Consider the following 25525-nt stretch of genomic DNA (forward strand, 5'->3'; position numbering starts at 1 on the left):
GTGTGTGTGTGCTCTGACTGCAGACACACAGGTATGTATGCACCTGTGAGTGTCTGATTATACATCCGAGTGTGTGCATGTGTGGGTTTGTTTCTCAGTCTGCCAGCGGGTGGTGTAGAGGGGGTGGGGTGGTGGTGGTGGTGCTGGTGGGGGGGGGGGCAGCCTCTGTAAACGTCAGAAATAGAACGCAGCCGCCAAACTCTTTCAGACATGCCGACAGACTTGACAGCAGAGAGCAGGGGGAAGAAGATTGGTTCTGTAAATCTGTCCTTGGTGTATCCAGTCTTATTGCTCAGGATCTGTTTTCTAATCAAGGCAGGGCGCAGATGGGAATAACATTGAGAGATTGAGTGGCGTTAATTGGCTACTAAATCAACTCTTAACACTACTTGTGAGTCAAATAGCAGCACTTACAAGGGTGACCCAGTGCTGACGCAAATCAAGCAACAGTCTCACAAGTGAGAGCGTTACAGCAGAAGAGCTGTTGTGTAGCTTGTAAATCATCAACTTCTGGGATGATCTGATGTCAGACATGGCTGTTAACGCTGGAATTTCCCTTCATGAAATTTTTCTGGTAGATAAAAAAGGTCATATTTTCACATACAGGTGTAAGTTTCCACATGAGACTTCGTGTGGATTTATTGTATCCACCCATGATAACGTTACAGCCCCACACTCAGAGGTGTCTTGAGACCAGCATCGTGCACCGGTTCTGGCAGCAGCAGCTGTTTGTTTTCACCAACACTGTGGCAGAATTAACTGCTGGGATTTGATGCCTGGATGATTTCTGCTCGAGCGAGCTGAGGAGGCTTATGATGAGATGGGGAAGGAACATAAAGAGGGAGGCGAGGAGCTGCAAGAGCTCAGGAAAAACAGAAAAACTTTGGGGGGAAAACAGGAGGGAGGAGATGTCAGATAGGGAAGATGAAAGAGAGAGAAAGGTGGAAGAAGAGTGATGGGTGAAACTGATAGGAAGATGATGAGCAGGATTAGGTCCAATAAGTCACGGAGGACTAACAGCGTAGGTGCTCTCAGGCGATTCTCACACTCTCAGATTTCTGCTTATTTCACACTCTGGATGGGATTCAAAGTTTTCAGATATCTGTATGGATGAAGTGCAGAATGAGAGAGAGAGACTTCTACAGCACAGGGTTGCAACCTCCTGCAGTCCTCTGATGTAATTAAGGGCAGGGCTGGCTCAAGCTTGTCTTTTAATTTAGTAGAGGTGTTGACAGCTGTGAATTCGTCTCAGTTCTACCACTGCTCAAACAGTAGTGCTATGATGTGGACGTAACAGGGACTGAAAACCCCTTTGTTTTTTAAATCTGCACTTGGGTCCTCCTTAAGTCTTTCCCCCAACGTGACAGGTTTGATAAAAGGGTTTTAATCAACCAAAGGTACGTACAAAACTCATCCGAAAAATAAATCCAAAAGGAAACACGGGAAACACAGGGACACAGAACACAGGAGAGACGGACACAGGGAAGATTAACAATGATCCAACAAGGGACAGGGGAAAAAGAGGAACCACATACAGAGTAATTAACACAGGTGTGGAACACAGGACAGAAAGCAGCTGAACTGGAAACACAGGGATCAGAACTACAAAACAGAGAACACAAGACAAGACTAAGAAACACGAGAAACTACAAAAAGAGACATGGATCACAAAACACAAAAGGGACACAAAGAATAACTAACACAGAATAAACACAGGAGAAACCAAGGCATGAAACACATGGAAAAACTGAACCAAACATAGACTCATGACAAACAGTATTCCTGGATTCTTACCAACACTTTACCATTCTTCACACACTGTTCATCCCTCTTCTTTTTAAATATTCAACATTGTGATTGATTTTTCAAACAGGGAATAACAAAGTCCCATTTCACATCATCACAGTCTCATCTTAAACCAAACCTTGAATATAAATAAAGGTGCGAGGGGAGAGAAAAGAGAATAAACAAAACAGAAGAAGACCTTCAAGCAAAAAAACATACAAGAACCACACACACACACACACACACACACACACACACACACACACACACACACACACACACACACACACACACACACACACACACACACTGGCTTCTCCAAGGTTAAGCCCATCTGTCCATCACTGAATATAGACTAAATTACTGAACTGACCTTGGAGTTACAGTCAGATATCCAGGCAGTATAGAGTCTCATGTAAGCGAATGTTAATCAATCCAACAGAGAGTATATCTGCCTCTTAGAAGCAGTGAGTTGAGCCATTACATTTCCTTTTCTCTACTGATGGCAAACATTTGTATGGGCTGAGACTTGCGTGCTGAGAATAGATACTAATATAGGTGGAAAAACACTATTTTTTCTTGTTTTCACTCACATTAAACTTTCTTCTTTAACTGCTGTTTATGTTTGTCTCACTATAATTTATCTCACATTAGAGGATTCTTAATTTTATCAAAGTTGGTAGTGATATCAGACTTGTACATTGGCTGGCGTTCTGAGCTCAATGAAGTGAGTGTTAGAAAAATTATAAGATTGATGATGATCTTCAGTAGGGATTTATATTTATTAAGTTTAAATATTGAGTTGTTAAATAGTTCATCATGTAAAATGATGAACCTGCCTCCAGGCTCCAAAGTGGTGATGCTTATCTGAAAGGGGGGGGGTAGCCTTTGAGTTGTATTCTCACTGTGCTATCTGATGCTGAACTTTAGCCTTTTAGTTTCAGAGGCCAATAAATAACCCTGTCATCAATTATGAATAGACTTGTAATGTGATGAATTCAAATCTGTGATATTATGCAATCATTTTTGCTAAGGTTGTCAGCTGTAGTTAATGTAACTCAGTCTGTTGGACATCAATGTCAAATGGGCTTGCCAAGTGTGGCCACTGATAGCAGAGCTAGCACCACAAGCCTTCAGTCCTCCTTAAAAATTGGCCTTTAGTTAGTATCTCTGTCATACAGTATTGACCCCCGGAAACTCTGTTTCAGCAGAGTAGCTGACATCTAGTGCAGTAAACAATGTGTGTGTGTCAGCTTGACCCTGTGAAGCACCGACATGCAGACAGCAGAGGAGCAGGAGAGAGAAGCTGCAGCAACACCAAACATGATAAAACTCAGCCTTGTTAATTTTCATCACATGATGATTTTGGTACAAATATTTACCGGTTATGTGGTGATCAGCCCTTTGAAATGATGTGGCACATGGTTAATTCAGATCGTAACTTTTTTTTATTCTATTTTATTTTGATGTTACATTTTTAATTTTGTTTCATTTAAAATGTGATTTAAAAAAAAAACAGTCCAGGTTTACAAGCATGAACTGTGATGCTGCACTTCAGACAATGTGTTCAAGTTCTTTAAGCTCCTAATAAAAGAAAATAGATTGTACTTACTGTACAGAAAATGTACCAAACTGAGACTTTAAAAACAGAGAACCAGCACGAATGGCAATCATCATCCTGCTCTTGGCTATTTTTCATGCAGGGCTCACTTCCCACTGTAGGTAGTAAGCCATGAGCCAAGTTATGATTGGTGACTTGCTCTTTGGGGGCAGGATTTAGCTCATGGCAAATATGATGGGAGTATACATGCAGTAAGATCTGTATGTTTTGTTCCACACATCTTTGTAGTCAGAGGTCAGTTTGTGTAAATATCACAGTGAAAGGACAAAAACAACCCGGACACCATGAGACATTTCATATATCAAGTAGTGACCCTTGTGTCATCTCAATTGTTTGTCTGACGTGCCTGAAAGGCCGAGTGTTGTTGTCAGTGACACGCACGGTTCCGCTTAGCAACCAGAGCTTGCAATTTAGACCATAGGTGGCATTAGTCACTGCCATCAGCAGCACAGAGTGGGTGGGCGACACTTGAGGGCCTGCTAGTCTTATTCTCATCAGCAGCAGTAGAGTGTCTGTGTGTCTTTGACGTGCTGTCGAATTAGGATTGTTACAGTCACAATGGAGCAGACACACACTCACATTCTCTGGGGGCATGTTTCATGAAGGATTTGTGCAGCCAGAGAGCAGAAAGTGTGATATGAAGAAGTAAACAGTGAAAATGAGAGAGGGCTGAGGCATGGCGTTCCTGAAAAGCTCTGTTTGGTCAGTACTTGTATTTATTCCCTCTTAGCACTGTGGGGATATTAATGAAAGTGGCAGGGCTGAAAAGAATGAGCAGCTGTCCCAGAGCTATTATATCAATCCTCATATGAAATCGTTTGGAACATTACAGCAGCTAGGTGCACAACCACAGAGGGATAGCTCAGATGTGACAGACAATTAAAGATAGCCTGAAAGGAGAGATTCATCGAATGAGGGATGCTCAGGAAAAAAAAAATAGATCCCTTTTACCCTTCAGTATCTGGTTCTGTTCAGGCTCATTACATCTCTGTGCCTGGCAATCTCTGGTGCATTTAGCCCCAATGCTCTGCCTTGCCAGCTCAATTAGCATCGCAGTGGTTTGCTTGTCAGCAGCTGTGATGATGGAGGCATTTTGCAGTGAGGCTGTCAGCGCTCACTGGAGGGGCTTCCAGCGTTGTGTGAGACTTAGAGCGTCACGTAGAGGATTGATGAGGAATCACAGACAACAGTTCATTCAACTCGAACAATAACAAGAAAAAATGCAATGAAGAAAAAACTGCAACTGCATTACATCTGTAATAATCTACAACGAATTGTGTCTTCCCTTTGAAAAAATGAGCATTTGCATGATCACTAGCTTGTATTTAAGCTAATTATCATGCATTTTAGATGAGTGTGAAAGGAATTCATCAGCGGTGGTGCTGCTGTACTTATTTGCCTTTCGTTTTTTCTTGGCTGAGATAATCAAGAAAATGATTCATAATTGATACAGCCGCCGTGGATCACTGATCTTGGAGTTACAGCATTATTTTGGTAAATAGCCCACAGATCGGCCTGACTGCCACTCAAAGGATGTTTTTCTCTCTCACATACTCGGACAAACACCGCCAAGAAATCATCTTTCTGTTCATTTATATACAATCTTTGAGTGTGCTGTAAGGTGTATACACGTAGCATTACAAAATAAGCTTAATTTAGCCTGTACCATAGGTTGTTTTCCTGTCTGTATGTACAGGAACAAAGCTTCTCCTCTACAGGCCTTGAATTCCTAAAAAAGTCAAGCCGAGCTATATGCAGTGCACTGTGTTGTTATATAACACCGGTGTTGTGACATAAGATGTGATATTTTGGTTGTGATGATATCTCAGAATTGTGTTCGCCTGGTTTTGTAAACTGCATGACACACGCTGCACAAGCACAGCTTATCAGGCTGTTTTAGCTTAAAGAGAGAGACTCTTAACTAGGGATGGGCAATGATTTTTGAATATTCGAATATTCGTTCACTTTGTAAAAATCAAAGAGTTACTTCGAATATTTTCTCATTTTAAAAGTACAATGTTTCATCTTTTATTGTGTGCCTGGTTGTAATACGGCATTCCCACCAGACGGTGGCTACAGAGTGTCTTAAAGCTGTTCGCTAACCGCATTAAAGCTAGGGTTGGTAGTTAGATTTAGATACACTTTTTGTTATACTGGTTGATCGTTATGTCCTGATGGCAATCAATACAAAATGTGTTCTTAAAAAAGCACAAAAAAAGCTGATATCTACAGCTGGAGTGAACCTGGGAAAACACCAACCAATCCCTGCCATCAGGAGCCAAATTATGAAACCAATCAAATCCTGTCCTGCCGTTCTGCCCGCCTCCTGCGCGTACATTTCATGTTTGTTTGTGTTTTTAACTTTCATTATGATAAAGTTTTGGTGTTTTCTTACCGCTGAGTGAGACATGAGTTGACGTAGTTCAAAGCACAAACGATGTGCCGAGGACCGGTTTTGAATCAGACAGTCACCACCATCATATGGTCATGAATCTGCGACGCTCGTGCATTTGAGCGGGGGGCGTCGTTTTGGAGAAGCTCCGAGGGGAGAGGAGGAGGGGTTAGACGGAGTCCTGAGGAAATGCTACTTTGAAATTCATGCTAGTGTTCAACCCTAGCTGTAAGTAACAGGAGAAGAAGAATGCTAACGGCATTAAATAGCAAAAGAAGAAGAAAACATTTGCACCAGTCGCAGTGATTTTCTCTGTTTCTGAATCTCACACCACTACACACGTATTTCCAGAGACTGAGCACGTCTGTAAAATGAAAACATACACGCCGCGGCAAATCACAGAAACACTGAGGTAAAGGTTGAGGCAGACGCTGTCAGTGCCCGCTACTAGCAGCACCTCATCCTGCTGCTGGTTAACGAGACTGCCACACAAACGGGCTGTTAATGGGACAGGTGTGTGTAAGTGTGTATGTGTGGATGGGGGGATTATTCAAATAATCGTTGAATATCGAATAGCATTTTGGCTTGAAATGCCCATCCCGACTCTGAACACTACAATCATGCTCAACTTTTTAATTTGTTTCTCAAACTTTTCCTGTGAGTTAAACTGTATCAAGGGTCCCAAAAAAAACAAAAAGTGGCCTCTAAATCATGACTATTAATCTTAAAGTGACCCTGATATCCATCGGTGATGTATGCTCATGTCAGGTCAAGATGTAGGTGATTATATTTACGATCCAAAAGCATCAGATTTTGTTCTCACTCTCTGATTTATGAGGGAAAACTTTTTGGGGATAGTGAGCTGAGGCCATAATTTAACAGTTCAGGTACAGGGATCGATACTGCACAACCTTGACTCTAACTAAAGTTTAACTGGAAAGTTTCTGCACATTTTTCTATAGCTGAAAACAAAGTAAATCCTCTCTTTGTCTATACACATGAGCTGCTAGATTAAACGGTTCAGTCTTATGCAAATGAGAGCAACACCAGTACTTTCTGGCACAGCAGCATGCTGGGAGCTGTTGTTTTATTCATGAAGCTGTTGAATATGGCTCGTCTTTAATGTAGTCTAATAACAGTGATGGCATATTTTCAGAGAAGTTGGTTAAAGAATCCGGACTAAAACAACAGAAAATGACCGTATTTGAAGAAGAAGAGTCAATTATTATGTTTTCACTTTTAAGAGATTGAGCACGATGATTTGACGGTTCCAAAGATGAGAGATTCGCCACTGGCTCTGGGAAAGTCACAGGGGAAAATTCCCTGACACATCTTCGGTTTAGGAAGCAAACATAAGGTTGTGACCAGTAAACGGGGAGCTGAACCTTTTTGCACGGAACAGCCTTTGGCAGAACAGCAGAAGCCTGTGTGTGTGTGTGTGTGTGTGTGTGTGTGTGTGTGTGTGTGTGTGTGTGTGTGTGTGTGTGTGTGTGTGTGTGTGTGTGTGTGTGTGTGTGTGCGTGTGTGCGTGTGTACACTCCTGTGTGTTAGCCTGCCAGTGGCACCGGCTAGACTTCTTCCTCCTCTCTGGCTATGCTGTGCACAGACAGACAGCTCGCCCACAGCAGTGCCAGCTCACTGCCTTAATATGTTTTGACAGAGGAAGCATTATCACAGCTCTCGACGCCCATCTGCAGCACGAAGCCGAGGAGTGCCCAATGAATGTGGAGCTTCAGAGGAAGGCATGGTGGCTCTCCAAGACTTTTTGAAATGTATGGACCTGTCAGCAGCTTTCATTTGTTTGTTTTTTTGCAGGCAGAACGTGGCTCACAGATTCATCAAGTAAAGTCAGAATGAGAAGAAGATCTACCTTTCCTTTGAGTTAAACCTTTTTCACATTATTTCTGGCGGTATATCTTTTAAATTCCTCTCATGAAAACACATTTTTACCCAGCATTAAAATCACTTTTTTTTTAACTGCATATTCACATCTCAAAGTGTGACAGCTCTCCATCTTTTCCTCTGATCTCTTTCTCATCTCAGTGTGAAAGTGGAAGTTACTCATCTTGCAGAATCTGGACCGTGTTCAAGTGGCCGTTTCTTAGAGGAATAACTCACCAGCTACACCAGATACTCTCCTAATAGGCTTCACTGCAGTTCCTGTTCTGCGTGTTCTACCACTGCAGTTTGCTGCCCCCCTTCAGAATCCAGCCTGAACCTGAATATTATGAATGTAAATATCTAGCATGACTGTGAAAGCACTCTGTTGGCTAATCATGCTGTGCAACCACAGATTCTGTGAGCACATGCCTGGTAACCTGGCAATAAGATCATGATAATTAACCGAAGATGAGAAATATTAGTCTTAAATAGCTGCTGTATTCATAATTCATGTCTGGCACAAAGCCATATGAGCAGGCAGCAAATGCCATGTTCCAAAAAAGAGTCAATTTTGTATTAAATCTTGTTTTTTAAAAATAGAGACACAGTGGTCCGATCTGTTTTTGTGCATAGTTTGTCTCCTGCTTACTTTTCCTGCTGCTGGTATGCAGGTTCCACCAGCTGATGTTCTACCTGCAGCATATTAAGGGGGTCTGAGCAGCTTGTTCAAGTGTGCTGCATTAATATGACCTCACAGGAGATGAAAAACCCGGGGCTACACGGCCATCTGTGTCATCAGATATACAGCACAGGGTGATGATTCTGCTGTGGGTGCTGCCTTATTCGTCTGCAGTCCTCCACTTCACCACAAAGTGTCTCTGTGCTCAAATATGTGCTCCTCCACCTGCTTCTGCAGCCGATGAGCTCGTCTGCATCCCTCTCTGCATCTTTCTTCCATGATCCATTCTTTTCTTCGTTTGTTTTTAATGCCTGCACTCAACTGCAACCAAACTAGACATCAACAAGCACTCAAAGTCCAGACACTGTCTCCTCCAGCAGATGTATTTTTTATATGATTAAATAATGCCACATTATTCACTGATCAACATAATTTTGTTTCCCTGTGAAGCATTTTAGTTTGAGCTGCTGGATAATGCTGTTTGGCAATGAGGAAATGAGCAGAGTGGAAAATCATCTCATGGTTATTTATACAGAAGAAGCTGATTTAGCACATTTATTCATCTTTATTGTGAGTGATCTTTAGAGGGATGACACAAACGTTGATGTTTATCTGCACAAACCAGCCCAAACTGTTCCCATGCAGTCAGGTTTTAAACCCTCAGCCATCTCTTTACAGGTCTGCCGCTGTCATCTCAGAGTTACTATCATCAGATAATTTAATGTGCTTCCTGCAGGCTGTACTCAAAGTGCCATGTGAAATGAGTTCGGATTGTATTATGTGTTTCCTAAATGCGTTACTGCTCATGTGGCTGTTCTGGCTGCATTAGAAATAAACTGAATTGGCCCGTACATCATGATCATGAACATGAACAGGAGATGACCAAGTCTTAACATAATGGCTTTAATTTAAGTACTAACTGACAAACACTGTTGTTGTTTGTCTTGAACACCTTGTCTGTTGTGTATCCAGCTGGCTTCATGTTAAACAAAGTTCTTTAACATTTTCTTACAGTTGATAGTTGGCGTCACAAGATGAGAAAAATATGCAATGTGTGATATCATTGTTTGATATTGTGATGTGTGAAGTAGGGGACAATGTAAAAGTTTGTTATTGAAGCAGTTTGGAACCTCAACAGGGTGATGAGGCCCCTGTGTGGTCTTGTTTCACCCTGAAGGGGCTCCAATCCGCTGTCACAACCCTTCAGACTCCACAGTTGGTAGCGCTTTTATGCCAGTGGTAAGGCGTTTTTTTGACCGGAGGAACTTGACCCCGGTACTACGTGCATTTCGAATGGTGGACCCAGGGTCTAAATTTAGTTCAAAAGACACTGCAGGCAGCCTCGTCAGTGTGGCTGCATGCAGACACTGCATGCAGCCTCGTCAGTGTGGCTGCTCTCGAGCAACGTCTCACTAAATAACAAGTTCTTCCCATCCTATATGGCAGCAAATCAAATCTAAAACAGGTAATGGTTAGTGTTTGATATATCTGATATATCTTGTGTTTTTAAGCTGAAGTTTATCAATACATCATACGGTATTTGTGTTTGGCATCTAGGCTCCGGACCTCATTCCTCCTCGTAGAATAACTTGTAACAAAAGCTGCTGAGAGGCTGAGGTTGGGCCTAATGACGTGCCTGACACGCTAAAAGCAAAAATCACTGATGTACAAAAAAGTAAGTTTAACCTTTTATTAACGAAAAAGTATAATCAACTCATGATAAAGTGCACAAACAGACGATTAAAGTGATTAAAAGAAAATAGCTAAAAAAAGCAGTCAACAAATTGTACGGAGACCCAGCTCACCCCCTCTCTTCCACCTCCAAACAGAAGAAAACAGGTGGCCTAAATGAACTGAATATCCCTGCCCCTAACACATGACCCGTAAATAACCTAATTAACTGACCCCACAATAAACCATATCGTAAACAAACAACAAAAATAACACCACAAAAAATATACAAACAATAAACTACCCTAAACCTCAAAATAAGATACTATAAACACACAAATCCTTCATGGCGCCTACATTACTTATATGCAGACATTGAGGAGTAATGAGATAGGACTAACCCCCTTTGGAGCCTACAAGTGGATGATGGGGGGGAAGTGGGTTTGAAAGTTTGCTGGAGCAGGGCAGCGTAGCATTGACCAGGCAGAGTTAGAGACAGGAAGTCTTGCATCTTAAATAGACTGCCAAATGAGAGGATGTTGAGAATCAGATGATAGAGAGGATGACGTGTCGGTATGAATCATTGCATCTCAAGTTGTCTGCCTGAACTAGCTTGCAGGCGAAGCTCCATTTCTAAAAAATATCGGCCATGTTCAGAAATCAACATCATAACCCAATGTGTTTTTCTATTTCATGAGTTGATTCAAAATCTGCCTAAAGGATGTTACTGGCTAAGATAACAGATTTATTAAACTGTAATGTGGATGGAAAAATGGATGTTATTATTACTACATTGTTGTGTTTATCAAATGCAGAACAACAACAACAAAGTGATATCACCCAACCTGATCGGTAATTATCATCATCAGCCCTTCTAAAACAAATATCAGTCGACCACTGTTAACGAATGTCGTCCATGTCATTTAGAAACAGAGGCTAGTGTTCTTGCCACAGTGTCAACAGGCAGAGGTGAAATGTGCTGATTGATTTGATTTGATGTGCAGGATCAAATCGTATCTGGCAACTATTATGCCGTTGAGAAATACAGCACTAGTTTTGTGGTGTGCTAACCCAGGGGTTCCCAACGTGTGGGTCGGGACCCTCTGGGAGGTGGCGAGACACAAATGGGATGTTTTTGTTTTTTTTAAATATCTAAAAATAATACATTTTATCCATTATAGTAAAAAATATTGACAAAAATAGTAGCTAAACTTGAAATAAAACCTTGAAAACAGAAAATGTAATGAGTTTTCTGTCTTTCTTTTTGCCGGATGACTCAAAAATTTAGGGTTAGTGAAAAGTTAATTATCAAAAGCATCAGTAGCAGCAGGTTAATTCATAACAGCACAGGAACATGACACATACTCATATAGGTAGGCTAATTTTCTGCAGACCAACCAAATGAAGACACATTTAATCAATTTGAGGGACAGTGGGGTCGGTCGAGGGTCTAATATTTTGGGGGTCCCGGGTGAAAAGTTTGGGAACCCCTGTGTAAACCAATCAGAATCAAGTATTTCACACAGCTGGGTAATAAAGAGTGTATATTAGCAATGAAGCTAACATTTAATAATAATAATAATAATAATAATAATACATTTTATTTAAAGCGCCTTTCCAAACGCTCAAGGAAACTTTACAGAGAAGATAAAACACAATAAAAACAGCACGATAAAATAAATAAAAACAACAAGCAAAGTAACACCAAGTTAAAATGAGGCAGTGAAGTTAAACAGAGAATGCAGATTTGAACAGATGGGTTTTGAGTTTTGATTTGAATACGGGAAGTGAATCAGTGTTACAGATGTCTGGTGGGAGTGAGTTCCAGAGTTGGGGAGCAGAGCTTTCAGTCGCTCTGCTCCCCATGGTGCTGAGACGGGCAGGGGGCACAGAGTGGTGGAGGGAGGAGGAAGACCTGAGGGAGTGAGAGGGGGTGACAATGTGGAGGAGATCAGACAGATACGGGGGGGAAAGGTTGTGGATGGCCTTAAAAGTATACAGGAGGATTTTGAAGTTGATTCTGAAGATGACCAAGAGCCAGTGGAGCTGCTAGAGGACGGGGTTGATGTGGTGGAAGGAGGGGGTTCTGGTAATGATGAGGGCTGCAGAGTTCTGGACCAGTTGAAGTTTATGGAGGGATTTGTGAGGGACACCGAAGAGCAGTGAATTAGAATAGTCAATACGGGAGGTGACGAGACTGTGGACCAGGATAGAAGTGGTGTGAGGGGTGAGAGAGGGGCGGAGACAGTTGATGTTGCAGAGATGGAAGTATGCAGACCGGGTTATGTTATTGATATGAGAGTGGAAAGAAAGTGAGCTGTCGAGGGTGACACCCAGACTCTTTACCTGAGGGGAGGGGGAAACTGTTGAACTGTCTATGGTGAGGGAGAAACTGTCGGCTTTGGATAGGGTGGACTTAGTGCCTATGAGGAGGAGTTCTGTTTTATTGCTGTTGAGTTAAAGGAAGTTGGAGGTGAACCAGGATTGGATCTCAGAGAGGCAGAGGGTGAGGGAGGAGGGTGGGAGAGTGGAGTCGGGTTTACTGGACAGGTAGAGCTGGGTGTCATCCGCGAAGCAGTGAAAGTGAATGCAAAATTTACGAAAAATATTGCCAAATGGGAGATGGTAGATGATGAAGAGGAGGGGCCCCAGGACAGAGCCCTGGGGCACACCTGAAGTGACGGGGGAGGGTTGTGAAGTGAAGGATTTGAGTTGGATGAACTGAGCGTGGCGAGGTAGGAGTAAAACCAGTGCAGGGGGGTGTTGGTGAGGCCTATGGAGGAGAGTCTATTGAGGAGGATGGGGTGAGAAATGGTGTCGAAGGCCGCACTCAGATCGAGGAGGATGAGGATGGAGATTAAACCGGAGTCAGCTGCCATGAGGAGGTCGTTAGTGATCTTGATGAGGGCTGTTTCTGTGCTGTGGTGGGGACGGAAACCGGACTGGAATTGTTCGTAGAGGTTGTTACTGGTGAGATGGGAATGGATTTCAGGGGCAACGGTTTTTTCTAGGATTTTGGAGATGAAAGGGAGGTGAGAAATGGGACGGAGGCTGTTGAAATCATTGGGGTCTGAACCAGGATTTTTTCAGGGTGGGACTAACAGCAGCTGATTTAAATGGAGCAGGAACAATTCCAGAGGACAGTGAGGAGTGGATAATGGCTGATATGAGGGGGAGCAGAGAAGGGAGACAGGATTTGACCAGGACTGTAGGAAGGGGGTCGAGCTGACATGAGGAGGGCTTGGACTTGTTGATGAGGTCAGAGATAACTGATAACTCTGTATCTATCTGCTTTTCATCATGCCTAGTATTAAATCAACCCAATACAGATTTTTGAACACAAATGTAGCACCAGTTAATCTGTCACTCTGATAGCATCAAAGCTATGCAAAGCCATAGGCGACCTAATACCCAGGCCTCCATCCAGCTGGTAAACTTTACACATGCTGAGTGAGAAAGCATTTCTTGTTTACATCACTCAAACTTAAGTGATGTGTCTATTCCAGCTTTATAATGAAAGCAGCCATGGGGGAAGGCACAGTGGATTGTGACATGCAGCACAGTAACTGTATCACCCCGCAGAAGGGAGGAGGAGGACACACTGTCATGTTCCAAACTGTGTCATGTTCCCTCCTATTATTAAGATGATCCAGTTTCTTCCACTTTTCAGACACATGCAAGTCAGATCATTTAAAAGTCAGTGATGGTGGTGCACATTTAACCTACTCTGCCGGCTGATTCTAAGAGTATCAGCTTTGTGTATAGAAGCCAAATGGGCATGTTTATTAAGATATAAGTAATCCATCAGTCATTTTATTGCATATTCTATGATCCGCTTCAACAAAGTTTGTTCAGTTTTATTACTTTGAGTAACTTCTGTGTCCCAGGTTTTGACTTTTAGTTTCATGCTGTTAAAAATTTAATCCCAACAAATGTTGGAGGCAGATTTCTGCTAGGATGAATCTGTGAAACCAGAATGTGGCTCGCCTTTAAAATGTCAAATCTAGGGAAGAAATTGTGTTTGCTCTTGATGCCCACAGGCTGTCGGATGAATCAAACTAGCAGAGTAGATCTCTCAGTGACGTTTTTCTATAAGCTGATTGTGATTGATAACTTTAAATCAAATTCATATCTCTGGTTTTAACTCAAGTGCAGCACAGCTCAAGTTTTCATTCACTTTATGGTAATAAAGTATAAAATTCAGTTATAAAAAGTGCTGCTCACTGATAGTTCTATTTCTCTTACACTTCTACATCTTCTTAGGGTTCCCCCAATATATCATGTGATTGTGGAGAAAGATTTAAGCTGCCACTGGAATGAAAATCAAAGCTCAGAAAAGGACCTACAGATTTGATGATTTTGGCACCATCTGTGGACAAAACAATATGTCTTATTGCGTTGCTGATTTACCCAGTAAGTAGCATCAATGTCACAAAAAATCTCATCCTGCTGTCTTTCAGCACTCATTCAGAGTGTGTGATGTAAAAAATGTAAACAAAAGCTGTGAAGCCAATGAGGAAGTGCAAAAAACTGCAGTGCTTGAGTAGAGGCTGGCTCCAAAAGCTGAGGGCAAATCATCTGCAAATCATCTGCATCCCCATTAACAGCAATGCTAAAAAGCCAATTTTTACAGCAGAATTAAACATGTTTACAGCTTGGTGCAAAAAAGATCAGCTCAGTTAATTATTTGTGATATTTGCAAGGGGGTAACATTTTTTAACTCACACTTTTTGAAGATATTGTGGCTAAGAGTTATGCATAGATTTGCAAAATTAGGGGCTCGGTTGACTTGATTAACCAGGAGATTTGATGCAGCTGTTTGCCAGATGGCTTAAGGGCCTCCTCAGCTCCACGTGTTTGTTTCTATGTTGACTGAAAGTTAGGCTGTCTGCATTTCCAACATGGACACCTTTTCACAAACCATTTGGTGACATCTCTGAGACTGCGACCATGTTTTATACAATACATGCATCTGCTCCATGGTAGTGGAGATTACTCTGAGAAAAAAACTCTGTATTAAATGCTGACGGTGTCATTTGCTATTGTAGTCATAGACTGTATAAAATATGGACGTAGTATCCGTGACGTCACCCATCTGTTTCTGAAGCGCTGTTTTGAGGTCAGTCGGCGGCAGCAGCCATATTGCTGCTGTCGAGCAATTGTGACGTAAAGAGGCGTACAGTGGTTGCCGATCGAGAAATGAACTATCCAGACTACACTCGTCTTTTGTACCAGGCTGTAAACATGTTTATTTCTGCTGTGAAGATCTGCTTTTTTGAATTGGTGTGTATGTGGTTTCTGGTACTTCAGGAGCCAGCCTCAATCGGATCCTCGATGAACTGCAGCTTTTAACACTTCCGCATTGACTCATATTTTTAGACCGGAGGTTGCCGCTTGATTGTAGTTCATAATAAGACATCAGTGTTATTTTATAAATAGCTAAAAACTCCTCACAGGAGCTTTAACTGTCTGGCCTGTAGTTTTTACCTGACAGGTCTCATGGAGGTTGTACTCCAGGTGTCACATGTGTGAGTTTCTATTGTTACCATGCAAACCAGCTCTATGTTTCCATGGAGTGTTTGTCTACTGTTGGTCACCTGCTCATTTGCCTCTAGCATCTCATCATTCTGGTGACTCCTGTATGTGGTCAAACAATAGTCAGGAGGTGCTGAATAATAAGGATCTATGGAAAGTGAGGATTCGTTAAGAAGATTAATGTCATTAGGAAGCACCTAGAAACCATAGAAAGGAAGACCAGGGGGTGCCAGAGAGTTTGGCACGTTGACCTGATCAGAAGGACTCGCGGATCGATGCCTTAGACAAGCTCTGTTACGTAACCCGTTGGGTAGCCCGTGGTGTTGGCCGACTCGTTGACGTTTCATCGTGACGACGCGTGAATCTCGTGGACGCACTGGGAGCTCACATCTCCATCAGGGATGGAGGAGCGCCCGATAAGCAGGAGACAGACTGCTGCTCGCCTCAGTGTGTCTGAGGAGCGTGTGATGCGGCAGGCAGGGAGACGCTCTGCCTCCTCCCCCGTGCAGCACCAGTGAGTCGGGGATGCGGTTTTCCGGCGGCGGTGGTCGCTGAGTGAGTCCGTTCTGTCAGCAGCAGGAGAAGGAAGAGGAGGAGAAGGAGGAGGAAACATATCGGCCGCTCTTTGCTGGAGGCAGCGCGCCCGGGAGGCGGAGAGGCAGGCATGGCAGGCGCAAAGCTGACGCCCTCGCCCTCGGAGATCGACCCTGATGTTAAGACCGAGGTGCAGAAGACCCCCGAGCCCACCTGGGTCAACCCTTCCAATCCTCTCCGGACCATGGGCTCTTTCGGGAGCGATGCCGGCCAAAGGTAGCTGCCGCAAAGTCGCATGCCTCTGAATGCACACACGCAGCATCCGCGAGATAACATGATGCTGTGAGCGCATGGTGCATAAAGTCCTCCTGATAACTTCGATCGTTATTATCCTAGGGCAAAAGTTGCACTGTTACGATATTCAATCACCATTATAGCTGCTCACCCGTGGACTGTGGCATTATCGTTAATCACCAGGTGGTACGAGCTGTTTTCCCTACCGGGTTAATTATAAACACAAGCAGTGCTCCTCTTTATGACTCACTTTCACGACACATTGAGTGATTGCAAACGCTTCAATCATATTTCTCACAGCATCACAGGGATTCAATTAATGGCTGCAGTATATAGTGATTACATAATTCACTGGGTGCTGCATTCCCATTACAATTTTATGAATCCTGGTGTTCCTATTGGATGGGTTAAATCCTATTATAGGCTTCCTCTGCTGACAGTATTTATATATTGGAAGATGTAATAAAAATGCAAACCACAAGGGGTTGTGTTGACATGTCTTCATATTCAGATGCAAAGATGACATGTTTGTGTTTGAGCACATGCCTGCACCACTTAGCAGACTGTGCATGCAGGCGTCCACCTGTCAGGACGCTTTGCTGCCATTTGGTAGACAAATGAGATTGTGGTTTGTGTGAGATGGGCTGGACCTGAAACAACAGAGCTGGGCTAACTGCCTTTTCTTTTCCTTTTTTTTTATCTCTCAGGGAGACAAAAGAACTTAAGAAATGCAGAAACGCTGCCATTTGGGCTCACACTGGCACTCTTATCAGCAGGTTATGTGAGGTTGGTTTGGCTGAAAACAGAAAGGTTGCGCTTGTTTGGCGACGATTCAGAGACCACTGCACAGCCAGCCAATATGCTGCTACTGCTGCAGTCAGTGTGTTCTGATGCTTTAGGATTTACAGCAAACATTCTTCTGATCAGTGTTTTCTTTTTGTAGGGGACAGATGACACATGTGGGTACTGTTGGCGTCAGAAAATTGTGTCTCCCTTCACTGAAACATGCAACTTCTGCAGCTGATGTGTAAAAGCTGTGACGGACTTCATTTTCAATTTTTGCAATGAAGCCAACACGATTGGCATGAGAAGAAAATATCAGTAGATCACTACATGGGAGCAAGATTTATCCAAAAATAATCCAGCAAAATGTCTGTTTTAATACTGATATAATGCTTGCTCTCCCTCTTTAAAGATATTAATAATTCTCTGTCAAATGTGAAGACTCATTGAGAAAACTTCCACCATTAATGCCTGATCACTCTTGAATGTTTCTGCTCACTGAAGCCACACTGTTGTCCAGTAATCTGGGCACACACACACACACACACACACACACACACACACACACACACACACACACACACACACACACACACACACACACACACACAAACACACACACACACACACGCACACACACACACACACACACACACACACACACACACACACACACACACACACACGCACACACCCTATTACAGCTTTTTCCTGTGGCTACATCTCTGCAGTCTTTGTGTTGACAGACAATGCAGATGATTTGTCCTTAAAGGTGGGTCAGGAATACTTGAGCTTTGAGAGAGCACTGATCAAAGACTTACCTATTTACATTTTTGTTTCGTTATGACCTAAATTATCATAAAATGCTGATATCAGCAGAAATGTTTGAAAAATGTTGCGCTTCAGCATCTTTTAGCATGCACAGGGAGGCACTTCTCCAATGTGGCTCAACCTTCTTAACTGTGATGTTTTCGATCACAGTGATCACAGGTTAGACTTAACAAGAATTGCAAAAGCTGCAGTGGTTAAAGCTACAGAAGGAAAAACACTGAAGACTTGTTATGATGACGATAACTCACTTCCCTTCTTGTCTGCTAAATTTGTTGTTTGTATCCACGCTTATGATGAATGAAGGTTTGCTCTTTGGATGACAGAACAGTCTGGCATCTGTTCACTGCAATCAGCTGTCAGCTAGTAAGATGTGAAGATAGCAAAGCCCTAAATTCTACCAAGAGCTGCTCAGCTGTAATGAAGACAGGTTTACGTGTTGACATTTGGATAGGAGACGGTTCGTCTTCACAGCTGTCAAAAACCAGAAGAACGCAGATTGTGATCATGGAAACAGTCTGTTTAGGGCTGATACTGACATTAAAGCAGGAAACACAACAGTGATAAGTTAGCTGCAGGCTCGATGATATCTCTGAGGCCGAGCATACACGGTGCAAATTGAGGCTGATTCTGACCTGATTTTTTGAGTTGCACGACTGCTTTTAAAGTCAGGTCTAATTTCAGCCTGATCGTGCAGCGTTTGTTGCGTGCCGATCAGCTGCTCCTGAGTGGTCGGATGGATTTCTGGCATGTCAGAATTTTTAATGAACCTACTGCAGCATCTCATGTAGTGAAGGCTGGGCTATGAGCTGATTCCCCCCAACTTCAGGGCTTTTTTTTCCTGATTGCACCAGAATATGTGGTAGACAGCATCTGAAAGCACCATGGCAACATGCCGTATAATGTAGATGGTTGTATTACACATAGATACACATCGATCAGCCAAAACATAATGACCACCTGGGCAACCTCCGGCCACAAAAATTGAAGCCAATGTGTTAAAAACTGCAGTTCCTCAAGTGTCCACTTGAGGCTGTCTTTGAAAGTACTGGAAACCACATACACGCCCGTTCAAAAAAGATGATCTTTACAGCAGAAATAAATACATTTACAGGCTGGTACAAAAAATAGTGTAGTCTGGATAGCTCATTTCTTGAAAAGCACACACTGTACAGGGGGTGACATTTTTCATAACTGCAATTTTGAAGATATTAAGATTACGAATCTTCCATAATGAGAGGCACAGCTGACTTGACTGACAGGTGGGACCACTGTAGCTGTTGGCTAGGAGGCTCAAAGCCCGCCTCTATACCTCACACTAACTTGACAGAAGTTAAGTTAACTTCAGAATTTCCAATATGGCTCCCACCGACGATTGGCTTCAAAACAACGCTTCAGAAACAGATGGGTGACGTCAAATGCAATCCTGTACAACAGCTCTACTACAAATTCTACTTTAATGATGCTTCCTCATTTCCAGTTTTAGGTGACACGACAGAAAGGTGATAGTTCCACTTTACAGTTATTCTCAAAGTCATCGTCTCAAACCTTAACTTCAATGTGCGGTAGTTTTTAAATGAAAGCTCTTCCATCTGTTACAGTTTGAGCACAAAATTTGTGAGCTTTCGTGTACGAATCACTCATACAGTGGGTTCACTTTCCACCACATTTAAACAGTTGCACGGTGTATGCCTGTCCTTCAACTACATAATGCCAACACAGATTAACAACTTTTGTATCTTCCCATCAAACTTTTATTCTCATGACTGATGGATGATGATCATCATAATGACAGCTTTACAATACCTACTCAAGGTGTCCTCTTCTCACCTGACGTGTTAATGTATTTGACCATGTACCTTGTAGCTCACTCCTTGTTCTTTATGTTTTACTTAATTGACTTAATTAACATTTTTTTCCACCCTTTACGATAAAGTTAGAGCTGAGGTCATTTCAAAGTAGCACTTATGAGTGAATAATGATTGAGTCCATGTTAGGAGCAGTGATAAGGATGGAGATGATGAAGCTGGTGGTGTAGTTATTATAGGTATGACTGCAGATCAGTGTTTGAGTCAGCTGATGGCTGCTCGGAAAAAAGTGAAAGTATAAGAACAGATGCCAATATGTTTTTGGGAGTGGTATTTTTTTGACTGACTGTATTTTATTGCTGCAGTGTATCAGATGGTTCCTATATGTAATATTTGTTAATGGCTGAGGCTGTTCAACCTAATGCATCTGTTGGCCACCTGCCCTCAAACCACCTCTGGACCGCAGTCAACCATTCAATGTGGTTAGATTGCTGCTCTTAGCAATAAGTTGTTCTATCTTAAATGGATGAATAAGTGCTTGGCTTGAATCGCCCTCCGGGCATATCACTTCACTCTTTCAGATACTGTATAATTATTTGACAGAGCCACTGTCTGTCGCCTGCAGGCTGACAGGACGTCAGGTTGTGAAATATGATCAGCATGGGATTTGTGTCCAGCTGGCTCAAAAGTAAGAGGATGAGACTGGAGGAGTGACAAAAGCAATTATCAGGCCTATAAGAATTTATCTCTTTCTGTATAATTCACAGCACCTGGGACTCCCTTTACGTTCTGATGTATTGGTTTCCCTATGCAGTATCGACTTCTAAACACTGCCGGAAGTAAATAGACCAAGACTTGGAGGATCTTCTGGAACAGAGGGATGGACCATCTTTTAAACACAGGATGTGGTCAAAAGAGACACACTAGCACAGATTTATTTTGGCCAGACACCACATTGCTTCTCTGTGAAAAATCTGTTTGGAAAATGGGCATTTGGCATGTGCTGCTTGGTGCGCAATGAATCTGAATTGTAGAGCCTGGTGGGAGCTTCAAAGTCATCTTTTCATCAAGGCTGCAGCAGTTTATTACTAAGTGTGATGTTTGTTTTTAGGGACACAGGACAGCAGAGTAGCAACTTCAGGAAAGCTGACTTTTGACTGACTGAAATGCTGCATAGACTTTCTGACATTTGACATTTCAGCAGCACTGAGCCCTCTGCAGAGCTTACTTCTGTCAGTCTAAAGCACTAATGCTTTTCAAGCAATATGCAAAGTTTTGGTACTTGTTACATTTCTGTATTTGAGTCTTTTTTGGCAGTCAGACAAAATATCAATGTGGCAACCGTGCACAGTAGATTTTTCACAACATTGGCTCTAAATATAATTTTTTTTAAATATATAATATGCCCCTCTAAATAGATTTCTCTTCCAAGTGGACTCACTCCAACACTACTTCATAATATCTGATAATGCCAGTATTGTTATTAATCCTGCACTTTACCTATAAGGGGCATTTTGTGAACCTTGTAACTTCCAGTAATTACAGAGGTGATACCAAGCAGCAACCTCCGGCCTCGAGAATTGCAGCCAATGCAGGAGTGTTATAAACTGCAGTTTCTGGAGTGTCCACTTGAGGCTGGCTCCTTAAGTACCGAAAACCACATACACACCCATTCAAAAAAGACGATCTTTACAGCAGAAATAAACAAGTTTACAGCCTGGCACAAAAAGTGAGTGTAGCCTGGATAGCTAATTTCTTGATTGGCACGTTGGGGGTACATTTTTCATAACACTGCAATTTTGAAGATATTAAGATTACTAGTTTTCCATTATGTGAGGCACAGCTGACTTGATTGATAGGCAGGAACACTGTAGCTGTTGGCGAGGAGGCTCAAAGCCCGCCCCTTCACCTCACACTAGCTCGACAGAAGTTAGAGTGAGTTCAGCATTTCCAATATGGCTCCCTTAGACGATTGGCTTCAAAACAGCACTTTTGAAACAGGTGGGTGACGTCACTAATTATTATTTCATCATTTATACTGTCTATGGATGATACCCATCTCACAGGTAACTGTTCATGGCTGTGAAAGTTATTAAATTCCATATAATCCACTTCCTTACTTTTTAAATCATAAGGAAAGTACAGAAGCAGTTTTGCTATCAGCTTGGCTGTTGTTTACTTCTGCTTTCTGAAACTGGAAATCCAGCGACACCTGACCCAGCATACTGCATAACAGATCCAACAGAACAGTAATGCTACATACTACCTTCAAAGGAAGTATGCAGTATATTGCATACTACATTCGTAGATAGTTGGTAGCATACGGTTTTGAAAACAGCCATTGTATTTACTGTTAAACTGATGCTTTTACAAATGCAATATTTTTCTTATATATCTTAACATGCTTCTGCTTTTGCTCTTATCCTTTAATTGGCGGTTAACTGGATTAAGAAAACTAGGACACGGGGGAGATATCATGTAACAGAAATCCTCTGCAGGATGTGGAGCTAAGCTTTAATAGGTACATGATCTGTTCTTTAATGAAAGAGCCACTACATCAGGCAGAGGCTATAGATTAGTGTATGTTTTATAGAAGAGTCCCTGCAGGAAAACTGACACATCGAAGCACTTTGTGATACCAGAATACCAGTCCTTGGTAACTTTATTGTTGTGAGCTTATTGACTGAAAGACAACAGATCACTGAGGTTTGTATTTGGAGTGCGTTAACTGGTATGATGTCAGTTGTCTTGGTAAGTTCAGATAAATATTATTTTACAACTCAGTTTGACAATGAATCTCCTCTGCACTTCAGCCAACTTCAGCTACCTCGCCTTGTACATCTTCATTATTCTGCAGAGGCTGAAGGAGATTTTCCTTCGGTGTAAGCAGCAGTCTGTTGGGAAATAAGAGAGAGTAATGGTCACGTACTCTCTTTCATTATTTGCTAAGATTAATGTAGGTGTTGTAAAGGCAGAGCAGCTCACAGGAGTCCTCTAATAAGAAATGTTATTTTGCAGACCTCTTGAGCTCTGTGTATTTAAATCTCAACTATTTTATCCTCTCTATAACGAGATGTTTGCCTTCTTGTGATTGCTTTCTGAAGACATCACGGTTTTATGGTTTAATGGTTTAATCATCAGCTCTTAATTACATTAGTATCATGAATTAAACCATGACAGAGGAATGTGTCTGCCTCTTTAAAACATGTTTTCTAATATTAGTTCGTTCTCACTTTCCAACTGATTAGTTCTTCATGTTATGTTTCTGCCTAATTACACCGTTCTTGTAAATACTTTCACAGTGCTCCAACTTTTAATGGCACAGAGTGCTGACGGGTTTGTCCTCCTCCTTTTCTGTGTTATGTTTTTATTTATAGCGCCCTGCTTTCACAGAACAATTAAGCTTTCATTTCGCTCGGAGTCCCCAGAGGTTTAATGAGGGGTTTTAAATGTGGCTCTGGGGGTAAATTACATGTTGTCCATCATCACTGTTCATTAAACCAGGAAGATGAAATCTCACAGAGTTGAAAATAACGAGCACCCTGGTTACTATGCATTCCCCTAATAATGAACTCCTTGGATATCAGGGTGAGAATAGATTTTCGAATGTGTGCGAGTGGCCTTTAATTAACTTGAGATGCTGTGTACTTGGCTGTGCGTCCAAATAACGTGTACTAATTTACGTACAAGCCAAATTATTGATCTCATGCACCGTCTCACTTGTCTTCTAGTGAGCAATAATGAGCAGAGAATCAATTAGAGTCTTAACAATGTGTTATAATTTGATGGCAGATGTACTCATCAGCTGGCACTGTGAGCTCTAATCTGAGCCATGCTCCAACAGTAAACCGTAGGAGAGAAGTCATCCGAAACCTGAAAGGAAACAAAGCTCTGATTGGATGAGAGTGCTCTGTAGGGAACTCTCTGGAATGCTATTACCATGGAAGTCTTAAATCCCGGATGTATGACTTGCCAGGGATGTTTGCATTTAGTCAATTAAACGATTTAACATTTGCAGCCTTGCTGTAGTTGGCACGAGAAGTACAAGTTGGTTAAACATAATTTAATATTAATATGAATGTAGGCCTGAAATTTTGATCATTTTGGTGTCTAAGCTGTAGTGCAGTCACTCGCCACTTGCAAGGGCCGTTGCTCTGGTTGATGGCGACTGTCACGATGCTATAATGCTCTACCACCCGGATGTAAACAAGCACAGATGACAGATGGCATCTTGAAGAGTTGTTTTAGACTATGTTGGTTAAATAAACTGGCATATAGCCAATCAACTTGTCCAATGAGTCACCAGCACAAGCATGTGGACGTTAAATGGAAAGGAGGACCAAAGGCTGGTGGTGCTAGCTCTGCTAACTTTAGTCAAACTCTGCAAACCAATTTGATGCCACTTATGTACGGGATAAAGTATGGTTAACAGGTTAATACCAACCTGCTAACCATACATTATCTCGCTTATTACCCGGCTACTAACTTAAACTACAAACACGTTGTCAAAAACATTGATTAAAAGATTATTTTATTGATTCAAATTGATTTAGACAGTTTTTAAAAAATAATCTCAGTGATTGGACAGCAGTTAGTGTTCCATGATGATGGATTCTTATCTGCCTGTTGCTGTGGATTTAACATGAAACTGTCCTCATCCAGCTCTCATTCTTCTCTGAGCTCTGCGGTTCACACACCTTTAAAAATAAACAAGGCAAATGTCACAACTTTGAACCCTGCTGCTATCATCACCACCGCTCATAGTTTAAGTTTCTTTGCAGAGATTGGTAACGTAAAGTGGCTGTCACCTGCTCCGCGGCCGTTGCTAATATTGCTGGACAAGATCCAATATGTAAACGTCTGTAGCCTGTTGATTTAGCATGCTGCCCGAAGCTAATGTTTTAGCCACATTGTTTACCAATATGATGCTAACGGAAGCTAATGGTTTCACCTCACCTCACGGTCTATGGTGTCAACAAGCAGAAGCAAAATGTGTCTGAACTCTTTTCTGCAGATTGATTTGACATGACGTGTGATCAGTTTGCCTCTGGTGTTGCTCATGTTAGTGAGTGTTAATCACCGCTGTCAAGGGGTTGTCAAGGGGTTTTGACCAATCAGAATCAAGCTTCTTACACAACCGGAAGATCAGCAAGAAAGCTGGGTTATAAGTCTAAACATGGGATCACATAGTCTGCTGCTGTTAAATACATTGTGCTAAATTGAGACTCTTTTTTTAGCTCCTTACCATTAGAGTAGTCAGTTAGTCTGACATTAAATGTCCTTTTAAATGACAAGTTGCTTTGAAACCTCCCTATTGCTTGCACATTTACACCCCATCAATAACCCTGCACATGTGGCTGGTATCCACAGGGGTCTGCTACAATGCCCTAAGCACCTCTTTCAGCTGTATTGGATTGGGGTGGCTCGGTGGTAGAGTGGGGTGTCTCACTGTCAAATGGTTGGGGGTTTGATCCCAGCTGTTAAAGTGTCCTTAGGCAAGAGACTGAACCCTGATTCAAATCTCGAACATAGCCATTGATATGAGTGTCATCAGTCCTGACGAGCAGCTTGGAACTGAGAGTAGCAGCGTCTGCTATCATGGTGTGAATGTATGTGTATGTAAATGCTGTATAAGATAGCAATATATGTGAAAGGGTGGATGTGACTTATTGTGTAAAAGCACCAGAAGACTAGAAATCTACATCAGAGCAGCC

The 25525-nt window shown here is 42.2% G+C and overlaps 1 protein-coding gene across 2 annotated transcripts in view; it reads left to right on the plus strand.

Moving 5' to 3' along the window:
* Window positions 1–25525, plus strand: part of si:dkey-21e5.1 (potassium channel subfamily T member 1) — a 108093-nt gene that overhangs the window by 16142 nt on the left and 66426 nt on the right. The window contains exon 1 of one of the 2 annotated variants that reach the window (XM_034691930.1): window positions 15674–16374. The exons of the other annotated variant lie outside the window; for it this stretch is intronic. Within the exon in view, the coding sequence (XP_034547821.1) occupies window positions 16229–16374 (146 nt within the window). The 5' untranslated portion in view covers window positions 15674–16228. Of the gene's footprint in view, window positions 1–15673; window positions 16375–25525 lie in introns of those variants that run through there. 2 annotated transcript variants of the gene reach the window in all.

This window comes from Notolabrus celidotus, chromosome 9 (genome assembly GCF_009762535.1).
Source record: "Notolabrus celidotus isolate fNotCel1 chromosome 9, fNotCel1.pri, whole genome shotgun sequence".
Taxonomy (NCBI): domain Eukaryota; kingdom Metazoa; phylum Chordata; class Actinopteri; order Labriformes; family Labridae; genus Notolabrus; species Notolabrus celidotus.